The sequence below is a fragment of the Prenolepis imparis genome, unplaced genomic scaffold, assembly GCF_030444845.1.
Source record: "Prenolepis imparis isolate NDT839.2.m4 unplaced genomic scaffold, iyPreImpa1.0 SCAF_5, whole genome shotgun sequence".
Taxonomy (NCBI): Eukaryota; Metazoa; Arthropoda; class Insecta; order Hymenoptera; family Formicidae; genus Prenolepis; species Prenolepis imparis.
In genome coordinates, this window is record NW_028141163.1 from 17824598 (window position 1) to 17850775 (window position 26178).

The window sequence follows — 26178 nt, forward strand, 5'->3', positions numbered from 1 at the left end:
TTTTTTTGTCACATTTTATTAAAGCACAAATTATTTTCATGTACATACATATCTGTCTACGAGTAAAGATTTATAGCAGCAGTAAAGAGTAATTTATAACCTTATATCTTTCATCACACACATAATATATATATAACGCAATTTTCATACTAAATAGTTCCACTTATTAAGAATATATCACGTTGAATCAACTTTTAACACATGAAGCATTGAAATCCTTTCGATATAAAAACCTTGATGAAAATTATTATATTGATTATATATAGCCGAGAAAAAAGAAACGATTCGCTGGTAAAACAACAATGCTAGTAAGCTACATAAAGAGAATTTCCAGTATCTTCAAGTAAGACGTCGCAGAAGATCGTCAATATACGTAGAAGGATTTCTTATATCTTCTAACAAGCCTGGAATTAAACATTTACTTTTAATTTTGATCGTAATATTAAATTGGTTATAGATTTCTTCAATTGTTTCTTTTACAAACTTACCAACAATATCGCAAAACTCCTCGAATGATGCGCACGGTAATAATTCATCACGATACGACGAAAGCACGCGTTCTGAGGCTTTTAACATAGCTTCGTCGTTATGCCTGATGTATTCAGCCAGAACCGAAGGCCACTGGTCATCGGATAAAACGTTTACTTTCTGTAATTATTTAGACAAAATATATAATTGATATGCGCATAGTAGTTGAAAATGATGAGGCTCTTGGTTCCTCATTGACCATGTTGGAATTGTGACGTCAAAGGCGAGAAAACACGCTAAAATTCTTAGAATAAAAAGATAACTGTAGGCCTCATATTACGATCATTTTACAGCTGTTGATTGACTATAAAGGGAAAAGAATAGTTTTCGAGGTATTTTAAAAGTGCTAAAGCCATCTGAAATAATGTTTCATCGAAATATCTTTTCATGTAAAAATGCCATCTAAGAATTTTGAGCGTGTGCTTTTTCGCCTCTGACGTCACAATCTAACATGACCGCGGCGAGGACCCAGGAGCCTTAATGATTAAAAAAAAAGCTGTGCTTCAAACCTTGAAAAAGTTTCCGTAAATACAATCTACTAGACCAAAGAAGACTAAAGTGCTCTTATAAACAGCGTGATCTTTGGCGGTTGGCTCCATAATGGTCTTTGTGGTGGCCGAAGGGGACACATAACGTTGATGCGCAAGAACGAGTAATCGATTGAGATGCGTAAGTCTATGGGATTTCCAACGAGCGGGCGTGAAAAAGAGCAGAGAGAGGACACACTGATATAACGGACCCTCCGCTTCGTAACTACTATCGAGCCACGCTGAACCTGGTGCCACTTCCAGATAGGTCATTAAGGCTTTGTCCTCTCTAGACCCCGATCGTGTTCTGCAAATAAATATTATAATTTATAATATCTAATTTTATAATAAGCGCCAAATCTTCGATTTCTTTAATGTTCATTTTCTAGCGTACTCGATAAAAAATCGTCATACTCACGTATTAACGACATATAGAGCCATGTGTATCAAATACGGTACTATATGCATATTGGATTGGGGACCTCCACCGCCAGTATCCTCGTGGAAATTCTTCTCTTGAGCGAATCGTAAGAGAAGTAATTTCAAATCGTGAACGGTCGACGAGTAGGATATATCGCGGTGACTGGTACACTCTTGCAAGTAAGTATTGTGCCTAGCTAGACAGCTGGCGAATGCAGACTCTGGAACCTGCGGACCCCACAATGGCAACAATCCGTTGCACTTCGTATTGGCATTCTGTAGCGCCGCGCTTTCCCATTCATCTCGGGCGCGCGCCAAACGCACCGCGGACATATGACAATCCACGTGGACCACGTTGAAATGAGTGACAGTCGTGTAGCCTACGGTTTTCCGTTGCTTCGTCTCGAATTCTTCCACGTTGCAGCGCTTCGTGAATGTATAAACGCCCAATACCTGTAACAAAGCAATAATAAGAAAGATCAGTAAACGAGATAAGAAAAATATGCAAAAAACCGATTAATCAATATATTCGCTAATGAAGATAGATTCCAAATTTGCTAAAAACTATACGTTCGCTTTGTTCTGATTTTATTTTGTATAAGTAAAAAAAAGAGATAGAGAAGATAATTACCATATTTGGTTTAAATTTGTATCCTTCCCGACAGATAACGCAGACCAATCCAGTTTCATCGCCTAGGTCTTCCATTTGCTGAAGAATCGTTCCACTAGCTGTCACCTGTCCCTTATCGTTCGTTTGCATACCAAGCGCACCCAGTTGCCTCTCTCGCATCGCCATAGCTAAACGTTTCTTCTCGCTGCGGGTATGTTGGCGAGCTTCTTCAATGAGTTCGGCTACTTGCTTGTTCGTACATAACGCTTCCAATAAATTCTCCGCTAGCGAGCCAACGTGTTCATTCGAAGACACTTGTTCCAGTCTATGAATTATACTAATAGTAACTTGCGAGACCGTCAACTGCAATGAAAAAAAAACGATATATTACATTAAAATTCAACGATTACTTTACTAATAAAAGAATTAAGAAGATAGAGTATATTATTATTACCTGAGTCGGTTCGTGATCCGTAGCTAACCCTGTGAGGAACCGTAGAATATATTTCAGAGCCGGTTTAGAGATAAACTCCTTCAGCTCGTCGCTATCTGTACGTAATAACGTAGGTTTAACGCATGGTGCGTGTACCTATAACAAGAGCAAGAGAAAAAGATTAAGTTTATATATAGATTTACATATTTATATCATGATTATGCTCTTTACTTACGGTGATATACTCAAAAGCGTCTTTCACTATACCCATGCTTATGATATAATCCTTCAGCGTATTACCAATCGCATTTCGTTCGATGCCTTGCGTGAGTATACAGAATAGTTCTAGCTTCTGTTCGTCCTCGGACGTGTGCTCGAAATCGAATTTGTAAAAGTTCAACACAGGCTTGAAGTAATCGCACAAGAGCGCCATTTTCTCCTTATTGCCGTAGGTCAACGCTGCCAAGACTCTCGCGAGATGCGCGAGCACGCTGGCGCTTTGTCTGACTGCGGTGGACTGTGTGCACGATAAAAGTGCCTTGATATGTTCCGGACCACCAAGAGTGCGCGAAAATGCCTCGAACGCACTGAACGATTGCGACGCCGCATTCGTCAATATCGTTTCCATGATCTGAAATCGATGTGAAACATTTACCTTACTGTATTGTAGACTATGAACGTTTCTCCTTCGATGATACTTACGTCCAATAACTGTTCGGTGATCTTCGCTTGAGAATTTTCCGACTCCGTGGCGAGATAACGCTGAAGAACGTCCAGAAATACGGTGACTGCTCCCAATTCGGGTTTGCTCAGAACCTCCTGGTTCTTCTTGACCTTCACGCACAATCTGAACAATTTCAACAGCACTTGAAGAAGAGGTCTCGCGCGATTGACGTCGTGTATCGCCGCCAATCTGTCCAACATGACTTGAAGACCGCCGCAGTCTGCCAATACATTTGCCATTTTGTAAACTTCCTCGTTATTCACTTCCTGTTCGCTGTTGACGTTCAAAGTTTCGACGAATTCTTCGGTCGCATCGCCAAGAAGACCGCGCATGCGATATACCACGCGCATGGCGTCACATTCGCCACCCTCCAACACCCAAATCTTCTTATAAATCTGAACAAAAGGAAATATTGTGATGTGAATCATTTCACAATACAATTTTTTTAAAATTAATTATTCACATAAAAGCAGCATCCATATTATCGAAAATGACTTTCATATTTTTGCAAAATCTATGGAATCGACTCTCACCTCCTTGACAGGAAGATCCAGACTAATGATTTTATTGTTGACAAGAAGTTCCATTCCATTATCATCTTCTAAAAGTGCAACTAACTCACAATCTTGACAGATCTTATTCTTAACATCTCTCATAAGTGGACCTAGTCCAGGTTCCAAGCTGCTATAAGGATTTCCTAACATCCTTCCCTATGCAAGTGTAAAAAAGATTAAATGTATCATTCTTCCAAGTATAAAATAAATATGAAAATATTATAGAAACAAATATACGAACTTACCTGCAAGAAATCTTCCTGCTGTGGATCTTTTTCAAGAGTCAAGAAGAATTCGCCGATATCATTTTCTTCTGGATAGATAATCGAACACAATCTTTCAAATATGAATACCGGAGTGCGAACATCTTGAGGATTCTGCTTTTGTATAGTTTCAACACAAATTGCCATGAATGCCTTCGTCTCCTCTTCGGTGCCTGATACACATTAAGTATTATTATTCGATACACAAACAATTATGTTTATTGAAAATGAAAGAAAATCTTGAAAATTGTTACCACTGGTCATTTCTTCTAGAAGTTCTAACAATTTCTCTTGCGTATCATCGATCAGTCTAGTACGTTGAACGACAAGTCTCCTAAGCGACAGATAACCATTTAGCACTGCACCAACCAGTCTACCCTTATATTGCTGCTTGATATTTTCCTGTTCCAAGAAAGTCGCGAGAAGTTCCGTGAGCATCTTCAACGAATATCCCTGAGCAAGGTCACTAGTTAAAGTAGTCTCTTCCAGCCGATGCAATTCCTCTATTTCCCGGGTCAATAGATCCGCCAATAAAGTCATTACGCCGCGCACTGCCAGGAACTGTTTCCAAGGTGACTGTCTGATCAAACTCTGATATAAAGTGAGGAACTCGGTGCTGCTTTCGCCGGCGGTACGTAGCTCTTCCAAGTAACACGTCAGCAAGACTAGAACCTCCTTCTTTCTCTCGGTACCCTGGCACAAACTCTCGATCATGTTACAAGCGACCTGCCGTGCCAATCGAGAACTGGGATTGAAGAGAACCTCCTTTAACCAGGCACCATCAGACAGCTTCAATGGTTGAACGCCTTGATGCCTCATACAACGCTGATGCCACCTATGTCCGTACTTTTCCATAAGGTACAACACTCGAGTTTCCTCCTGGAGCAAAGAATCCGATAAGTCATTACGCTCACACATTACGTAATTAATAATTATTACAATATTTTACTCAAGTTAATTCATGTTTTACTTTATAACCAACCTTCTTAAGAGGTTTCGTCGTCGACGGTTCAGTTTTCTTAGCCGGTATACGACGAAGCCACTCGGAGTACGAATGCTTAGGATCGCCGCTGATCCATTTACTCACATCGATACTGATGCCTTCCGGTGGTTGAACTGTCGCCAGGGACTCGATAGTTTTATCCTAAATTCGTATTTCATGATTTACATATATGTTACAAATATCAAGAATACCTCATACAAAATCAAGGAGAACCTCAGGTAATAAACATACGTCATTTTGACGTTTAATGACGTCAGTTTGCTACTTGGGACGCTAGGGTCGATTGAATGAATGACATTTACCTTGTTTTTCTTCGAAATCGGTTGATCGGGTTTAATGAGACCTTGCAGAATTTTCAGACACGGCAGTATAATACTCTCCATTACAACGGGACTCTTCGACTCTTTACAAGCAGTTAGAAACAGCTGCATGACGCATCGCAATTTTTGTTCCCAGCACAAGTCCTCCTTTTGCACGAGCGCCGCGAGAAGAGCCATCTCGTGTCGTACAGCAATCGAAAGATCCGAGGTAGCGACTCGTCCGCGAAGCGTCAGGATGATTCGACTGGTTAGAAGAGAGCATATCTCCTTGGTCGACTGAGCGTTATCCCTCGTGACGAGACACAACAGTTGCCGCACCTCTTCCTGCATCTGCACCGTACCCTTTCGCAAATTATGCTCCACGAGCTCTTGGATCAGGCCTTGCTTACACAGAACGTCTCTGGCTACGTTGTTGGTAGCTAAGGCGCGTAACAATGTTAAACAATGCTCGGTGGCGGCGGACGCGCAACCATAACAGCGTCCGACCGGCAAGACTATCGTTTCGTCCTTCATGACGTTGTCGTTCACACTGGACGTACCGTACGACGACGATTGCGCGCTACTCTGACCTCGTTGATTTCTGTCATAGGCGACTAGCTCCCTGCGACAGGCTAGGACGCGTTGAATAATCTTGCTGAGCTCCTCGAAGGAGGTCTTGCATTCGCCGCAATACCTCTGCGCCAGTAATTGAATCGCTCTGTTCACCTGGGTGCTACCGGATACCTGTATACCGTCCTCTAATCCCCGGTCTAAACGATGCTCGGATATCTTCACGAGAAGCATCTCCAACGTTGGTTTGTTGGATATCAGAGTCTTGTACACCCTATCCGCCTTCTCCAACAGAGTGTTGATAGTCGCCACCGTCTTCTTCCGATCGTCGTCGTTCTCGATAGGATCGACGGCGCAACATGGCCTACCGGTCAGAGTATAGTCGAACTTGGCGTATTTGCAGAATCCGCAAGCGTGGCATAAGAACGGATCCTTTTCGTCGTAATTAATTGCTCGGCACTTGTGGCATTGGAACACGTTTTCGCCGCAGTTGGCGCAAATGCCGGGATTCGCTGGCACGCTGGCGGAACATCGCGGACACTGCAAGGTCTCGGACGAAGCTTGAATGTTCTCGTAGAAATCGGCATACTCGATCATGAGATTGCAAGCCACTATCGGCAACGGAAATTCCATCTTGACCTCCGTCTGTCCCTGGGCAAGAGTGATCTTCTTCGCCTTGTGCCACATTGCCGGTTTGTTCTTCAATTCTACGACAGCCTGGACAGACCGATTGTTGTAATAGACATTGATGGTACGAACCATCTTCGTTCTCTTCAGATCGCCTATACGTAGAGTGATGCGGCTGATTGTGTGACTGCCGACCAGCTTCACGATCTGCGTCGTCGTCGTGAATTTGGAATCCACCTTGATCGACGATAGCTTGATGGTTGCCATCGGTACCTCTGGATTGTTACATACGAGGCAAGGTTCACTCTCCAAGTAGTAGCCGTCCAGTTCGACGAATTGCGCGAGATTTACGTAAAGATTCGCGTTAGGATGCCGCGCGAGTAACTGATTCTGCGCGTGTAAAACGGCAACTGCCTGCTCCATATACGTGTGCATCTTCTTTCCAGCGTGCGGCGTTTTCAGACAGAAGTAACCAAGTAAGTCGACAAATTGCGCCGCTTTTCTGCCATAAGCTGGGAGCAGAGGCCACAAACGCCATAAAAGATCTAACAAGACCTCCTGATCTGTCGGCCCACAGTTTCTGAAAAATTTTAAACACATTTTATGCTTTATATTATAACTTGATATTTTTTTATATTATCACTTCTGTTTAAGAACTAATTAAAGTAAATACTATTTTTAATAATAGATAAAATTAATAACTCACTTGTAAATTGCTAGTATAAGAGAATGCGCTTGCCAACGAACGTTTGTATTATTCGTTTCAAGGAGGAAAGTTTGTATAAACTTCATCAGCAATGTGGGATGCACTTGCTTTTGAATTTGCTCGACTAGAGTTAAACATTGCGCTTCTTCGAATTTAGCCTCAGTATCGGAATCTTCCGATTTTTCACGTTCACGTCTTTCTTTCGTACCAGTTGTCGATTTAGATTCCTGATTTAAATTTATACGAATATTAACAACAATGCAGAAAATATTCATTTTTAGTAATATTTTTTAACGTGAGAGTTGCGGGATATTTTTCATTTACCTTTAATTTACTATCTTTAGTCTCCTTGAACTTATTATTTGAACAAATAGCGCATTGCAATAACTGAAGCACCGTAGGGCTCACGCCTTCGTCCAAGAGCGTCGATATTGCAAACAGGTACGACAGAACGGTGTTTTGTTTCAAACAAAATCGTTGCCAGTTTCCTGTGCGACTTGTAGCGATTTCTACGCAGCACTTGAGATGCTCGATCAGTTCCACCAACGAATCGTAAGGTAGAGTGATGGAATGCGGACGTGCGTGCGACGGATCATATCCACCAGTAGTGCAACACTGCTGCACGGACTATAGACAGGAAAATTTAATATTATAATTCAGAAAATTTAATTTATAACGCTATTTTTCTTTTAAAAAAATATCGTTACAGGGTGTCCCATTTTAATCGATCATTCCCAAAAACTATTTTTATTTTTGATTGTACAACAAAATGTTTCAAATAAAAGTTGTTTGACTTAAAAGGAGACAGAAGATAGCGCTACTGACTTTTTTCTAAAAGTCGCTTTTCAAGGTCATTTGAAGGTCATTTATGTTTTTTTAAATTGAATCATCACATATTTTTTTATATAAATCGATTCCTCGCAATTTTCGTCATAAAAAATTATAAGGATAAGATGACAAAAAAATGCATAGTTTACGAGATATTTTATACTTAAATTTGATATAATTTTACATAAACTATTTAATAAAAATTAAATATTTAAATAATATAAAATATTTCGTAAAATATTCATTTTCCGATGATCTTATCATCGGAAATACTTTTATGCACAAAATAATAAGAGAAATCAATTGGTGGAAAAAGAAACAGTTGTTTAAAAAAAACGAGGACTCGATTTATATAAAAAAAATTATAGTTCCATTTAAAAAAACAAATGATCTTTAAATGACCTTGAAAAGTGCTCTTTAAAAAAAAGTTGATAACGTCATCTTCTGTCCCCCTTTAAATCAAACAACTTTTAGTTTAAACATTTTGTTTTACAATCAAATATAAAAAATAAAAATGTTTTTGGGGTGATCGATTAAAATGGGACAACCTGTATATTTTATATGATATAATCACCTGCACGTGAGATATGAGAGCGTGGAGATCTCGCAATTGCCTGTACTTTTCCTTGTTGCCGCAAATGAAGAGCAGCAATTTACGCACTTGTCGTCTGACGAACGGTGTTTGATACGACATCATATATTCGCAGAGATAGAAATACCATGGCTGCGCAAATCACACAAGAGAGGGAATAATTTATCATCATTTGTTCAAAGAAAAAGGACGATGGGTGGAACGGAAAAAGCTATTACCTGTTCGAACGCAGGTTGTATCACGGTGCTTTCCGCGTATTTGTGCACCTGATACGGCAATCGTAGTACCATCTCCGTCAATAATTGGGGATAAGGTTCGAATACGTCGCCTGCGTGGCCTTTGACGTATTGACGCAGGAAGAACGGTGACATGTCGGGAGGCGACGCGGTGAGATGTTCCTTCAGTAATTGGCCTCCGATCATAGTACCAGACTCCTCTGTATTGGTCCTAGGTAAACACAAGATGCATTTGTAAACTTGTTATTTATAAGTTTTTATACTGTCGATAGACATTAGCATGTCGTAAACTTACGTCTTCCAATACTCGAGCAAGGCTTGCAGTAACGTTAGACAGTAATCTATAATCCCGGCTTTGCTCAGTATCGCAGCGGTGGTTTGGGACACAAAGTTTGGATTATCCGAGGAAGTCTTTGTAGCGTATTTCGAGCGGGACATAAGAACACCTAAGAGAATATCGTGATATATAATATATATTGATATAAATCCGCAATAGAGATATAACTGAAGCAGATTTAATTATATTCACTTACTTAGTAAACGCATAATGACCAAATGGACTTCCCTCTTGTTGCTACGCTCGCATATGTTGCTCGTATCAGGCTTATCCATCTCGAGTTCTTTCACGAGCATTTGCAACAAACGTTCCACGCAAGCTTTGTCTCTCTCGTCTTGACCATCAAGGTCGGCGGTTAACATTAATACAACCTGGATGGAAAATAATCATTTTATAAGACCATCTTTATCCTTATTAATATTTCTCTGGTATATAGAACTTTGCAAAGACATACCTGCATAAATGGAATGGCAAGTACTCCTCGAACGTTTATTAGATTGGGCACAAACTGTGTAAATCTATCCAACAATAAAAGTCGTATGGCGTGTAGTTTTATGGTGATTTCGCCAGTCGTGTCACTTTCCTGCTCAACACCCTGTTCTTGCTCGGTGCCTTCTTCTTGCTCAGTGGTCTAATGTGATGTGACAAATACGATAATTCATGAATATAATTATATATTTGCAACGTACGTTATTAATCGATTTCGCGTTTCGAGGAACTCCTGAAATTCTATTCATCAATTTTATAAACGAGGAATAATCGATAAAGTGATAGATATGCATTAATGATGCATATATATTCTGAATGTACATGAAAATTTCTAAAGATATTATGCATGCGCAATACTCAGTCATAGTCTTTTGGATAAGATCATGAATGATATACTAATTCTATCAGAGTTCCAGGCAAAGTTACTTATTAAACGGAGCTTCAATGGGGAGTGTAAGTTATATTTAAATCAATTTTCCGCTTTTATTCTATTTTAAATAATTAGCTGTAATTTATTAATTTCTTATCGTATTCAATTAGACATGTTTCAGTTAACAAAGAAAGAAAAATTTTTACACACAAAAACTAGTGTCAAAATACATATTCTGTACCCCATTCAGACTCCAACGATTAATGGGATTCAACGAAGTCTTATAGCACTCTTAATAAAAATGTTTAATAAGATATTTATATGTTATTTGATTCTTCGTTTTTGTGGCAGTGTGGGTTAAAGGCAACTTTTGAGAACGGAGGTTTAAATCTTTAATAATTAATAATTAAATTTAAAGTAAATTGAGATTAAGATAGCTAGCTATATAATACAGATACATTCCTAAATTGAGTACGATAAAAGAAAATTAGTAAAATCTATTTTTAACAGGATATCCTGTCGCATAATATCATAAATCTTGCAAAAATGATTTTTTTATGACAATATAATCGCGTTAATAAGAAAAATTATATTCAATCTTTTATAAAAAAATTCAAAATTATACGTGGCATATGTACATAATATTGAGTTTTGATATATTTTAGTTTTGATAATTTAATTGTAATATTAATATATAATCACTCTCTCCACAAAAAATTGCCCCTTTTGATTACGTGATTAATTTATGAAATATATAATAAAACGATGATAGATCACACCACTATAATACAAATTAAAACTCATAAATTTCAAACTCTTGGCTCTTCGCCAACCATGTTGGAATTGTGACGTCAGAGGCGAGAAAACACACTAAAAATTCTTAGATGCCATTTCGAAATAAAAAGATATTTCAATGAAACAGCACCTCAGATGGCTTTAACACACTCTTAAAATATCTCGAAAACTATCCTTTTCCCTTTATCAATCAACAGCTGTAAAATGACTGTAATATAAGGCCCAGTCCGTCTGGTCTTTGCACATGCGCAGTCATTCCGCACGACAAAGTCTAATATCACGATGATTTTACGTTGTTGATTGAGTGTCAAGGAAAAAGAATAGTTTCCGAGGTATTTTAAAAGTGTGCTAGTACATCGAAATATATTTTCATTTAAAAATGGCATCTAAGAATTTTCAGTGTGTGCTTTCTTGCCTCTGACGTCACAATCTGACATAGCCGCGACAAGAACCCAGGAGCCTTAATGAAGCTTCTGACAATATACATATAAATCTTGAAAAATCAATACTACAGCTTTTCATAGGTAAAATCTAAAATTTTTATATGCATTAAACATGCGAGAAGAATTGAATAAATTTGAAACTACGAGATCAGAGTTAGAGATTTTATCTTTCGTAGAAAAAATTAATTATGGAAATATTCATAATCAACTACAATTCCACCAATAGCAGAGCAGACTATAATCAGTTTCAAGACGATGAATGAATCGTTACGAACGATGAATGATATCGGATGAAATAAGGAAGAGAAGAAAGATATTACAGAATTGAATGGAAGTAAATTTATGTCGACGTAACGATATGTTGTCGATATCGCGAATATAGTCCAGTCGCTGTCGTCGCTTCTCCTGCTTTTCAAGAACATATGTAAGTCTGCTACGTAAACCTGTACTACAAAGGTACACGGAACTTACAGTGAAAGTTGTGGGAACATCTAGAGTATTAGTTTCAGAGCGTGGCGCTTGATTGACCCCAATTCCAATCGGAGGCATAGCATTGTCGGGAGCATTGTCTCCGTACGCGGAGCTCCTGCCGGAAACATTATGCTCCCCTGTCATGCTGTCAACGGCGCTGCCTCCGCTATCGCTTCCACCGCTCTCGCTACCCTTGCTACCACCACCCTAACATAAAATGTGTCCCAAGCGTTACTACGTATATGTGCAAGTACTAAGACTCTGTTGATCCACGTCCACATACTTTCGGTGAAATAGTATAGTGCCAAGGCTAGATTACGTATGTTAAAGGTTAACTCACTTGCTCGGCGGGAGACGTTCGAAGAGTACTACCATCAGTGGCGGCGGTTGATCCCTCATCGTCCGAACCACCCGCGGAAGCGGTCGTGTCGGAATAATGGCCCGCTTCTTGGCTCTAATTCGTCAAACAAATTGTCGAAATATTAATTACGTTATCAAACGAAATCCGAATAGTATAGACGCGATTACAGAAGAGCGTGTTTACCTGAGCGGCATTCGGAACTTGGATTATTCCCTGCGCCGCTAAGAGCTGCAAGCTTTGCAACGTGGAGCCACTTAGATTCTGAAGACTCTGTATACCCTGTAAGTTGGGAAAGCTCTGAAATCCTTGTCGCAGTGCTTGCAGATCGGCGTGACCTCCTTCATGGTCCTGTAAACTCAGGGCTATCGCGAGTTCCACCATCGCCTCATCGTCGGCGTCCGGCGGTACATCGAGCAACTGCGGAAAATTACCCGCACCGAGCAACGCTTCCAAAGGATGATGATTGACCACTCTCGCGGCGGCCGAGTTCTGATTGCCTTCAACGGCGCCGAGCATATCCACCACTCTGTCCACCGCTTCTACAGCCTCGATGTCGAAGTGCTGTTCCACCTCGCGTTCCACCGCGTCTTGAGAAGCCTGCGATGGAACTGAAGCGGATTTTTCTTCACTTTCAGCAACTACACCTATAAACAAAGAAAAATATACCGACTATATAAGTAAAAAAGAATAATCATATATTCAGGGTCTCTTTAATCGATTTATCCCAAAAAACTTTTTTATTTCTAATTGTACAACACAATGTTTCAAATAAGAGTTGTTTGATTTGAAGGGGGACAAAAGATGGCGTTATTGACTTTTTTCTAAAGAGCACTTTTCAAGATTATTTAAAGGTCATTTATGTTTTTTTAAATGAAACCACCATATTTTTTTTAAATAAATCGATTCCGGATAATTTTTGGCATAAAAAGTTAAGTATAAGATGGCCAAAAAATGAATAGTTTACGAGATATTTTACACTTAAGTTTGACATAGTTTTACATAAACTCTGAAATAGCTCGTAAAATATTCATTTTCCGATGATCTTATCTTAATACTTTTATAATAAAGAAAACACATAGTTGTTTTCAAAAAAAATATGTAAATTGCAACTAGCAGCTACATATTTTTTCTTACAAACTTTTGTTTTTTTTTTATACCAATTGATTCCTTTCATTATTTTATGCATAAAAATATTGAGGTAAAATCGTCGAAAAATTACCCTTATAACTTTTTATGCCGAAAATTTCGAGGAATTCATTTATATAAAAAAATATGGTGATTTAATTTAAAAAGCATAAATGACCTTCAAATAATTTTGAAAAGCGACTTTTAGAAAAAATCAGTAGCGCCATCTTCTGTTCCCCTTTAAGTCAAACAACTGTTATTTGAAACATTTTGTTGTACAATCAAGGGGTGATGGATTAAAATGAGACATGCTGTATCTTTGCTTTGATAATTTTAGGATATATGTCTTATTCCTGTACCTGGAGTACTGCAGTTTGGCGGACTCGGTATATACACTCTCCTACGTCTGTATCTAGGTCTGAGCACTCTGATTATCGCGTGCTTGGCGCTAAAACTGATAGTGGTGTCCGAGGACAGTAACAACTGTAGGTACAGTTTAGCGGCTATCGGGGTATTATTTTCAACGTCGCATATCGCGAAAGCGTGAACGATCTCTACGATTGCGTGAACCGTTCCCTCGGTGTGCGTGAGTCCTGGCACGACTACCGGAGCGAGTGCCATATTCTTGGGATATGTCATATGCAGGGACCACAGTATTTCCATCAATTGGATGACCAAATGTTGGCTTCCATCCGCCTTGGTGCACGAACGAGCTTCCAGGCGATCTTTCTCGAAAACGGGCACTTTAGGGATAAAAATGAGTTCAGTGTACATAGTACTTGTTTATCTTGAGTCTTGAAAAAAAAACATCAATAATCGTAAAGTACACGTACCGCTACTTTCGTCGATTGACTTATTCGCATACTGTTCGGCAAATTTCGCAAGATTATGTGGACGAGAAACGGCAATGGCACGAACGATAAGCACAAGTCTATAAAAGTTCTCCGCATCGATATCCGCAGGATCGTCAGCTTCCCTCATTGACTTCAAGGATTCGAGAACATGCGACAGCAATGCATGATCCTGCAAAAAGAACGCGCGAAAGACGTGTATAATATGTAATCATACATATATAATCGTTAAAGAACATAATGGATGATCGATCTTTGTATACCTTATGGAAATGATAAGCCTGTTTGGTGCTGTGAAGGGCAGCTAACAAAGCCGTCGTATGCATTTGCACAGACGGTGGCGTAGGTAATATTAACAATCGCGATGCGACATCGATCGCTGTGGCTTTCAGTGAAGATTTGTTGTCATCATTCGAGGATAAGATGAACGAAGACTCCAGGACTTCGAGAACGCTGGCTATCATCCTAAAAAGGTTTTGCAAAATTATTAATTATTTTCATTAACCACGTTCTTGCAATAAATGCTACATTATTAATTACAATATATACATACAATATGTATTCTCATAAATAATTAGTTGGCAATTGATAATATAATCAAAAATTTGTTATAAGAAACTAATTTTCAAATTATTATTATTCAAAATTTTTAATAAATTTTGCTGTCAGAGAGTTTGTTTCGCATACTGTCAGTCAAAAATTAATTTTTCTCTTTCTTTTGTAAAACTTTCATAATATTTTAATTATTTATTTATAGATTATTAACTGATAAAATACAAATTGTCTAATCTATATTCCTCTCTACTGTTTATACAAAAATAAAATATAATATGCCCTTACCTTTCTATGTTAACCGAACTATCCTTTGTCGTTCTGATACAATATATGCATGGATTAAAGAATACTTTTTTTTATAAAATAATTAACTTAAGTGTACTTCATATAAAATTAATGTTCTGTTAACGTACTTATCGATAGAGGACAATGGTGCGGGAGAAACAATGGTATTGTCAGCCTCGTTGTTAATTGTCGTGATTGGCGCGGATGTTGGTTGACAAGATTGAATCTCTTCTATCTCTTCAGGCCATCCGAATGCATCCTTGGTCTTACCGTATCTATGTAAAAAAAATTATGAAAAATTTTAACACAACTAAATATATTACGTCTGTATTTAAAAAAATATTCTTACGATTCTATTTTAAAAATAATATACATATAATACCAACATTTTTATCGAGTCGATCATAACAACTCCTTCTGGATCTTGAGACGATCCGAAGGTGATTGTTAATTTTTTATCAGCTTGAAGACTTTCTTCTCTCGTTAAAGGGATGTCGAACCAACGACTTCTAGTTAATGTAGTTCGAATACTTCTGCCAAATACCTTTACAAAAACAAAATTAAAATCATGAAAATCGATTAAAATTAAAAAAAAAATCTTCGTATATATATTGCGAAATAAACATCTCACCTCGACGTACAGAGGTGCCCTTTGAATGTCCTGGTTGCCGAAGAGCACTCGTATTCCCGTCATTACTAAAATCGCATCGTTATTCGTAACTTCCACATTAAAGCCCATGGCCTTCGTGGAAACTACATACATTCCGGTGGTATTTAAACGATGCTTGATCTGCGCGACGTTATAGATCTGCAATAGATCGTTGCCGCCGAATTCGACGTCGTTCATCACTTGACAATGTTCGAAGAAGTCAATGGGAAACGTGATGGATCCCGACGGTTTTCCCATCTTGTTGGCCTTCTTCTTCCTCGCAGGTTTGATGCCGGAATTGGTGTTAATCGGCTGTACGGTGGACGACATCCAGAATCCGGTTTGCTCCATACCTGCCATGTAGATTCTCAGACTTCCGTCTTCGCACAATAATATTAAAGTCGTGCGATGTTCAGCGTTCGAACTGGGATGTCGGATCGCGACCATGTCCATAATTTTTGCTTTCGCCGGCACGATCTTGATCTCCTGTATCATGATCGTGTCGGGTTTGATCATCAGTATCACCGGATTATTACTGGTCTGCAAGATGGAACAGACCAATCCGGGATGATTCGCCACCTCGCTCCACTGACACAGTGGTTGCGGCTGATTATTGTTGGATTTATTTCCATTCGTCTTGTTACTGGCGAGATTAATCTGAAATACGACGGTGATATCGGAGTCCATGTGCTTTAGCGGCGCTATGAAACTCTTGCCGCAGGCGTAGCTGAAGAACAGTAGCTGAAGAGCGTGCGAATAATAGATGGAGACTCCTCCACCTCCCACTTGACCATTATCCTTTATCTCCGGATGATAAACGTCTAGCGTGTTTGTCACGTAGAAAGTACCGTGCTTGGCCTGACTCTCCTCGTCCATCGCCTGGCTATAGATATATCCTGCGGAAGACATGAGCAACATGTGGAACGTACCGTCTTCCGCGTGCATGAACGTGCAATCTCTTATCTTCCCCGTCGGCACGAGGTAGTAATACTGCGGACTTAGCGCGTCCTTTCCCAAATCGTAAATTTTGACGAAGTCAGCGGTGACCAGCGCCAACTGCGTCTGCGCGCCGGGAAGCCACAGCGCTTTGATGATGAAATTTCCGCTCTCCAGCTGAGGATGTAACACCAGATGATCGGACACCGTGCCGGAACTGTTGAACGTAAGTACGTGGCAATCCTTGAAACCGCAAACTGCCAGGAAGTCCTCGTTCCATTGATTTCCGGTAACCGAGAGAACGGTGAAGGGTACCGGAGCCGAAGCGAGCCTCGTCAGAGTCAACTTCCTCTTGGAGGAGTCAGCTTGCTTCAACAGCGCGCTGAGCTGCAGCACCGTTATCTTGCCCTTCTCGTGCGAAACAGCCAAGTGTTGGCGTTTACCGTGCGGAGACGACAGACAACACATGGCGACGCGTCGTATCATGTGAGCGGACAACAGTTGTCTAATCGTTTGACCCTGATCGCCCGAATAGTTCATTCTAACGTTCTCAAACGCTCCCTCTTGAGACCCCAAGGTTGGCAGCATCAGCTGATCCGTGTGCTCGTATTTTTTGTCGAGCGTATGCAAGTGTTTCAGTGCCAATTGGGCTCGCGTGTGGCAGCCAACTGGCGAATAACGCTGACAAGACGCGTCCACCGCGGGTACCAACGCGCGCGTTAGATCCACCAAGGAAGATACCAATCCGCTCTTACATAATTGAGAATATATCCAATCCTTCGAAGACTCCAATTGCTTACTCAGATACACCTGTCTCTGAGTGTCGCGTCCGCTTCTTTCGTGCTTGTCGTACGAATTGTGTACAGGACTGGACGCTCGTCGGCGCAGACTACTCGTTAGAAGCAGATTGCTCTCTGCGGGAGCGCCAACATTATTGTACGGTATATTACTGGTTGCTTGGTGCTCCGAGCTCTGCGGGCTACGCTTCGTCAACGCCTGACACGACCCGTCGTCCTTGGCGCCGCAGTCGCAGAAAAAGTTCCCGTACTTGGCATAAGTGACATCATGACCGCGATGACAGACTCGGGCACATACCGTGCAAACGCCGACACCATCAACCATGTTGCACGTGTGACAGTGATACCAGTGTTGGTTCATAAACTCCTTCTGCGTGATCGTGAAGGTACACAGTTTGTTGCAGAGACTGTCCTCGTCCGAATCTTCGACCGCGCTGTCGTCGTCTTCGTGCGGAATCTCATCCACCCAGTCGCTGTCGTTTACGTCGCTGCTGTTCGGTACAGCACCTTCCCACGGTGGGCTGGTGGCGCGATCCTGGGACTGCGCTTGTTGCGGACAGATCGCGCCTATTATGTCGGCTATGTAGTTCAACATACAGCAACCAGCCTCGATGTAGGGCGATGACGGTTTGTCGAAGGTTTGCGGATCCTTGTTCATTATCTGCTCCTTGCAAAGTTCGATCCACTCGGTGGCGGCTTTGAACAGCAATGTGTGTCCTTTCTCCGAGCCGGCGTCAGCCAGGGTAGACATGATATGCATCAATTCGGAGAACCGATTTCCCTCGATAGTGGGAGAGAGGATGTGATACGCCAGCGGTATGAGAGCTTGAAGAATGGTTATCGAGACGTTTGTACTGACGTTGCTTTTGTCCTTCACTATGTAATTGGTAAGTGCTCGCAAGAAACGACTGTTCTCGTGGCTCGAATGCTGCTCGTCGTTGCTAACTGCGGCTTGATTGTTGCCAGAACCGTCAGAAATCGCCCATTGGGTTTGTTCGTTGTTGGACGCGTTATTTCTTTCGTCCGACTTCTGGCCATCTTCCGAGGTTCCGGAAACGGTTACCAGTGTATTTGTAGCGCCGGCAACAATAGGTGTTGGTATATTCGTCGCGGAAACGCTCGCCGGTACATTCGTCGCTCCCAGTATAACGTGTCTCAGCCACGTCTGTAGTTTCTCACTCTCGACATTGGCGAAGCTGGCCACTGAATTGCACAGACGATCCAGCGATTCGTCATTCGTCGTTTTTTCGGTCGTCCTGAATAACGCGTTAAAAAAGTGTAAGATGTACGCGCTAAATTGCGGCGAAGCCTGCGGCGACGTTATAGACAAGAGGATAGACACAAGACTATGATTTGTATCGGCAGCGAAGAACAAGTCTAAGGCTTTGCATCCAAGAGGTTTCTCCAACAGTCGCTCCCAATATTTTATACACTGCTTCAAAATCTCCTCGTCGATAACAATGCCGATGGATCCGTCCGTGTTATCGGTATATTCGATTATCAGATTGTACGTATGATTTAGAACGAACAGGTGTTCGCGCAAGTGTCGTGCTTCATTGTCATTATCCTGTCCTAATAATTTGGCCAGGGTGTTAGTGGCCATTTCTCGAAGGTAGTCGGTACGAGCGTCCATTGACAGCGAAACGAGAATGTTTACGGCTTGAGAATGTATGTCGGATTGTTGTTCCGGAGCTGTCGCGGGAGAAATGTACTCCATCATGAACGAGACCAAACAGTAAAGCAGATTCTTCAACGATGGATTGATAGAGAACGTTGGATGTTCCGATAAGGAACTGACGTGATAATTGACAGTGGTAAAGATGTAGCTTTCCGCTGGTATTATATCATTCGCGTACGTGTTCCAGGGAACAGAAGCGAACGCGATGCTCTTCCATTTATCCAGCGCGGATTTAATGCAGCTCGGCAAATATGAGACCAGCGACGATTCCGTTCCCCAATTCGCGCCCGCCATCGATAAGATGTTGTCCAAAATCAAATAGTCCCGTATACCGTACTTTCCATCTTCCTCGGTAGATTCGAACGTATGATACAATATGTTGGACCGACACGATAATAGAATCGTGTCTGTCAACGATAAGATATGCGGTAGAATTTCGATTATCATTTTCGTTCTGTTTGAAGGTGCGGAATCCACATTCTGCGTACTCTTGGAGGTCTCAATATTCTCCGTAGAATTTTTCGATATGCTCTCGTCCATGAGAACTTGTAACTTCCCTACGACTGCGGCCAGTATACATAAAGAACCGAGTTTTGGCAGCGATGCCCTCGGCATTATCTTGTCAGTGGCATTATATTCAGGTTTGAGCGAGACGATACAATTCTTAGCAAGGGTAACGTCGTATTTGAGAGAGTTTACAGTAGACGATACTGTCTTCAACAAATTTTCGGCATACTGCGTATACATTCCTTGCTTCACCAAACAGTCCTTCATCCAACCGGTGAAAGTTTTATACGCGGCCCTCGGACCCCATATCAATGAATGAAGCAACATAGGTCCAGCCGGTATTTCCTCACCGAGGGCTAGTTTATTCATGTAAGGAGTCGAGGGAGGTAACATCAGTAATAGTTCCCAACATATGGAAAAGCAGTATTGAATCGCGCATAATCCGGTAAATGTAATTTTTTCCTTATTTTCAGTGCCGCCTTTTCTATGCATATCAGTTTGATTAAGTACATTCAGAATGTCGATCAATGCATCGACTAAAAGAGGGTATTTCATTTTATCCGGTGTGCCCAAAATAAAGTTACAGGCCTGTAAAAATAAAATTAAGAGATTATAGATAAAAGATTTAAGATTTAACCATAAAAATGTACACAAAAAAAGAAATTTTTAAAAATCTTTAAAACATTTTTTTTAATTGTTTAGTATATTTAGATTTTTGCTATAAAAATTTCATTAAATATAAATGTACATACAAGTCTTATGAATAAGAATGAATAACTAACGTTATTAATATATTAAAAATTAATTTCTACGAAAAAGAGAGCTACTTTCGTATAAAAGATTGACACATGTTTTTTCTAATAATTGATTAATTCATGTGATACATACTAATCCATCCAATTTTGGTGCATCCTGATTATTAAAATCTGTTCTCGATAAATTATAAAAACGTGGTTTCATTGAAAATTCATCTTGTGAGCCATATTTGCGATAATTATCCTCGATTTCTACCCAAGGAGTAAAAGCTCTGGCGGTTTGTTTATTTCCATCTTTGGTATCACATACTAAACTTGTAGCAGAAAACAGATTCCATTGTACCTGTATAACAAAAGAAAGAAATATAAATATAAATAATTATGATAATGCTTTGAGAAAAAGTTAAACGTATCGTAATTAAGATAATAAAAAATGTACAAGACGTTTACTACCACTCAGGTGGCACTTTCACACTGGTGGCCCTGGTATCTTGTTGCATCAGTCAGACTGAGCATTAATTTTTACTCTAGCATTTAATAGATTGCAGTCATTACAAAATCGTAATAGTAAAATATTGCAAATAATAAATTATTAAATAAGTTAAAATATTGTCATATTTTAAAATAAAATACGACAATAAAATTTTAATTATTAATTTACATTGCAATCTAATGTAATGACAATTAAGGAATTATCAAATGCAGTTCAAAAGTCATACAGATGTGCTACAATAGAAACATGTAGTAAGAAGTGTCTTACTTGTTCAAGTAATACCGGATGTGCATCATACAAATGCTTCATCATATATTCGAGTAAGAGTAATAATCGGGATAAGTGCAACAGTTGAGAATCTTTCATTGGCATTTTGACTGCTTCGCTGCAACGCACTGCGCCGCTTCCCGTTACAAGTAACACAGATTTCTTCTGCATTAAATTTAAGGAATGGAATAGGAAGAGAACCAACTGGGCATGTTCAACGTTTAAATCTGTAAACATACATTAATATTAATAAAACAACAATAAAGAATAAAATATTGTGGATGTAAAACGTATTTAAAAATTCAGTTGCAACAGAATTATGTAATTGTACATATTGAATAAGCAAATATAAATAAAGCATAAGAATTAGGTCAAAAATGAAAAAAATGCATATAGATTATTAAGAAATTCGCACTTTACCTTCATTTTCAGCTTCATATGTTGTTTGAGGATTGCATACATTTTCAACCATAGTAGTTACTAACCGATGCCATATGCTGATACATGCAGCTTCCCTCTCCAACTGAGGTTTCAGCAGCAATACCTAATCACAAAAATTTTTAAGAATGTAATATATGCTAGATAGATTATCTTTAAGATTAAAAATCGAGTATTCTCGAAAAACTAATGCAATATTATTAAATAATCATAGAGTACCTGTGCGAGTACACTGAGGGTACGTGGATATACTTGAAGAGGCCACGTAGTTGAACTGCTGCTTTCTGTAGACCAAGGACTTACACCCAAGTGTTGAAGTAAAGTATTCTGAAGAGATTCACTTAGCGTATTCCACGCAAGTAAATTATGAGTATAACGACTTAAAGCTTGAGAAAATTCCGAATACATAGCGCCTAGTGTAGCGCCGTAGAATGCAGAAATTGTGCCTAAAAAATTAACAATTTTGTGTTACAATACTATACTTTTAATGCGGAATATAACATAAGTAAAATAAAAAATGTGACGCAGCAAACATAAGTTTTAATGGAAAGTGCACACGTAGTAATTACATAAAAATTCACCCGTTTCTGTTCTAGCTGTTTCATGATCCAGATCTCTTATGATTGCTGCCAATATAACCATTTGTTGCTCAACCAAGCCATTAACCACGTATTCTCGAACATACGTACTTCTGCTTCCAATCAAGTGCTTATTCATAAATTGGAATATTTTTGTTGCAAGCGAAATGTACTGGAAAGAAAAAATCAATAAATTTGTTATATATGATTTATAACTATATAATATTATATATTATATTTATATATTATATTATGTATTTATGTATTATATATAAAAAACCTATGTATAAATATATCAAATATTTATAATAGCTATATTTATGTGAATTTATTATAGTATATTTATATCAATTTGACAAAATAATTGGAAACATACACCATGTGGTTCTCTGTTGTCAGGAACAATGGTAGTAGTGGTAGTACGTTCTGCACTTGCTTCATTATTTGTTTCTTTATTCGTATTTGTTGAAGTCTCGTCCGATGGAGCAAGGGTTTCTTCAAACCATAGTCCCAAGATAGGTTCGCTGTCCTCCTCTACTGACATAACAGTTTGTTCTATACATATAGCGAACACATACCGTTACATTAATATGATTCTCGGTATGTAAATGTTAACATAAACACTTTGAAGCTGCATTCAAGTGTGCATATTACATACCACTGTATAACTTACTTCAAAACTAATTTTCATGCATCAATTATAGCAACTACTATTTACTAAAAATTAATGTAATGTTCTATATATTTTACAAAAATTATAAAACATATTTTTTTTTAAATACGAGTAGCATTGATATATTTTAACATTCCCATTATTGTCTGTATAATAAAGCAAAATTGTCAAATAAAAATTATCTAAATTTTTGCAGTAATTTTCTAAATTGAAAAAATTATCTAAATTTTTACATTACATACATATTTTAATTATATTTTGCGTATAACTAATGTACTTATTAAATATTAAAACTAAATATAAATATAATATAAATAATATTATAATATAAATATATTATATATATATATATAATATATAATTATATAGATAAATAATATTACCCTCATCAGTGGAATTCTCTGAACAACTCAAAAGATCTTCATAGTATGTAGTAGAATCAGATTGACTTAATGCATCTCCTTCTAAAGGATGCTTTTGTACCCTTTTTAATGTACAAGCCTGCAATAAGAAAGGAATGTGAGTACATGAGAAACAAGATATTATTATAAATATTTTAAGTTAGTATAAATGTCTAAAATAATCCATTACCTTTCTGTAACTAATAGTAGCAAGATAAAATAACAGATGATTTAATGGCACCGCTTGTAGGAATGTTACTGCTCTTTGCAATGCTGTAGCAGTAGACAAGATATCTAATGGCGCTGGTTCAGGAACTGCCACTACTACATCTGAATTCGCTTCGATAGATACATCTTCGAGAAGCGCACTCATTAAATTCAATGCATGTGACGCTAATGCTACTGACAATACACCAAATCCCTGTTGCCTGGTCACATATAATACATATATTTAGATATTTTTTGCTTATTTCTAATATTCTAATAGATACATACATACAAACTTTATATAAAAATATTAACTATATATATTTTATATAAAATATATTATTAAATATATATTAAATATTATAAAATAAAAAGTATATAATATAGCTTAAATGTATGTATGGTAAAATCTTAAAAATACATTGTGTATATAAAACATGTAATAATTACACTTTCATAAGATTTACACGTCCACCTCCATCACGAGCTTTGCTTGGCGATTTTCCCTTTTCCTCTTTTCCTTTATCTGCAGCACTAAAACTGCTTACAGTTAATTGTGCTTGTAATCCAGCGACCAGAAGCCATACTCCAATAAGTAAATGATTTTGCAGAATCTAATATAAATAGAATACAAAGAATATAATTACATAAATATATATAAGATCAAAGACATTTTTTTTAATTGAAATTTTATATATTATATTAAAATTTTAAGATAATTAATATAACGCATAATTATAAATACTTAAAATTACAAAGTTGATAAATAAAATTTTCGTGTATAACATCTAAAGTAACAAATTTCATAAAAATTACTTACATGTCCTCCCGCACGCGTGCTATTTTTGATAACGTTTGATACTTGTCCGAATATTTCCAGGCTCTTTTCAACAACTGTAATCGCCAGAGTATCATACTCTTCATCGGTGGTTTTTGCATTCTGGTTGGCTTGATTACTTGTTGTAGTATTTGTGCTACATTTAGGAGATACTGCATTTGTTATGCCAACTATGCTTGATGCTGTTGCATTTGCAATTGAACAATATAAACAAGACATAGTCAGCAGTGATAATTTTTCCAATTTCTGTGGTGTCAAAGGTTCAAGTATTGGGAGAGATATCACATTATGTACAATATTAATGTCGCTAACGACCGAGTGTAGACTGTGCCGTATCGTATGAGCTTCTGACGCATTCGCCGGCAGACTGAATCCCTTTTTCGATAAATAAGCTTGATACTTTCGTGTGTAGCGCGACAAATGTGGAAGATTTAAACACATATCCAATAAAGTATCACCTGCTCCCATATTCTGCAGTGTACTTATATTATTTGCAACAAACATCATCTGCAACATATCCAATTTTTATATGTTCTGATCTTTTTAATTTACTTAATTCATATAGAAATATTTTCTATATGTAAATATAATTTTAATATTTTATATAAATAGAATCTTAATATTATATAATGTAACAAAGAAAAGTTATTAAAAGTAATAACACATTTAAGTATAAGGCAACAAAAATATTTCTCAAGTTTTTTCATTTAAATACAAACCTTAGTGTCAGAATGTGTCTCGTTTGTGGCAGTATTTATATTTTTGCTCGCGCTATCAGCAGAAAATTCATTAGCGAGAATTGAGGATGAGGAAAAATCTTGCAATGGCATTGTCAATTGCTCGAGGATACTAGTAGACAAATCACAACGAGACCGCATAGATTCTTTTACAGATTGTTGCGGGGATTCCTTTTCTTTTCCACCTGACAAAACCGTTACGTGGGGTGGAACTTTGGAATTTTTTATTACAGAGACCAGAGCAATTTCCTCCGCAGATGTAAGTAAAGACTGTCCCATACATAATGTTCGTATTGGAAGTAATAATTGTTTTGTAGTCAGAACTGTTGGCGCAACATCTCCAGGCTGTGTTTGCTGTTGCGGCAGTTTATCCACGAGATAAGCAAGCAGCACTTTGCACGCTTGACAAACAATAGGTATTTGACTTTTGGCAACTGTAAAAAAATTTGTTTTGTAAGACTCGGTGCGTATAAAGTCAGCATACATAAATAGCTCTGTTGATAGGTTAAAAAGTCTGATGTCACTACTTTTCAAGATCCAAGAAGAGATGTGTAAAAAAAATAAAAAAGGAAAAGTATATTTATGCTCATTCGTCAATTTAGATATATTTAGGATCGTACAGGTATATTGTTTAGAAAAGTATTTTTGTTTAGTCATAGTCACATACGAATGCATATTACTTACATGTATTTGCGCAACCACTAATGCAATCCGCCGACAGAGCAGCGACTGCCGTATAAAAGATATCATATTGATCCTCGTGAGAGACGAATTTATTCTCGCTGTAAGACAACAAGAAGAAAAAAATTGTACAATACGAAACCGGATGAATAGAAACGAACGGAGTTCGATCCGTGCGGTGACAGACATCCAATATACTTTACTCTGTCACCAACGGAGCACAAACGTATTTTGCATTTATTGAAGAGAAAAACGATTTAACATAAGTGTTCGATCCCGAAGAATCAATACCTACCTTTTAACGATGCTCTTAACGAGATCAATAACGTCATTTTTATTAAACGAGCGCGGCGAGGTTGCTAATATTGGTTTCATTACCGAAAGCCACTCATCGTGGCCACCGCTCTTAGCCGCCATTTTCGATATACTGAAGGTTCGTCGAGCCTTCAGACCTTCATTCCCATCCTCTCCACTCTCCATCTTTGACTATAGCACCGACTAGCAGCGTTCCCAGGTCCCGAGAGGGCGCTTATCGTATGCG

General features: G+C 38.4%; 1 protein-coding gene across 3 annotated transcripts; it reads right to left on the minus strand.

The window, feature by feature from the left end:
* Positions 1-26089, minus strand: Poe (E3 ubiquitin-protein ligase-like protein poe). Of its 3 annotated transcripts, none has more exons than XM_083038394.1 (42): positions 25933-26089; positions 25641-25738; positions 24939-25390; positions 24202-24726; positions 23832-23995; positions 23365-23602; positions 23157-23274; positions 22477-22634; positions 22104-22272; positions 21742-21968; positions 21505-21628; positions 21085-21311; positions 20458-20667; positions 15634-20157; positions 15389-15546; positions 15131-15277; positions 15003-15035; positions 14426-14627; positions 14145-14334; positions 13671-14054; positions 12370-12830; positions 12166-12279; positions 9712-9888; positions 9454-9628; positions 9216-9366; positions 8903-9131; positions 8667-8816; positions 7589-7891; positions 7265-7491; positions 5365-7138; positions 5042-5203; positions 4314-4938; positions 4042-4232; positions 3776-3952; positions 3221-3637; positions 2754-3149; positions 2540-2674; positions 2107-2448; positions 1474-1928; positions 1038-1362; positions 489-648; positions 1-404 (listed from the first exon to the last, which is right to left on the minus strand). In XM_083038394.1, exons 1-42 carry the CDS (start codon positions 26052-26054, stop codon positions 340-342), a joined length of 15681 nt encoding a protein of 5226 aa, XP_082894520.1. In that variant the 5' UTR covers positions 26055-26089; the 3' UTR covers positions 1-339. The 3 variants fall into 3 exon arrangements, with proteins under 3 accessions (XP_082894520.1, XP_082894519.1, XP_082894521.1); XM_083038393.1 differs by having other exon boundaries at positions 22092-22272; XM_083038395.1 differs by lacking the exon at positions 15003-15035 and having other exon boundaries at positions 22092-22272.
* Between the last annotated feature and the right edge of the window lie 89 nt (positions 26090-26178).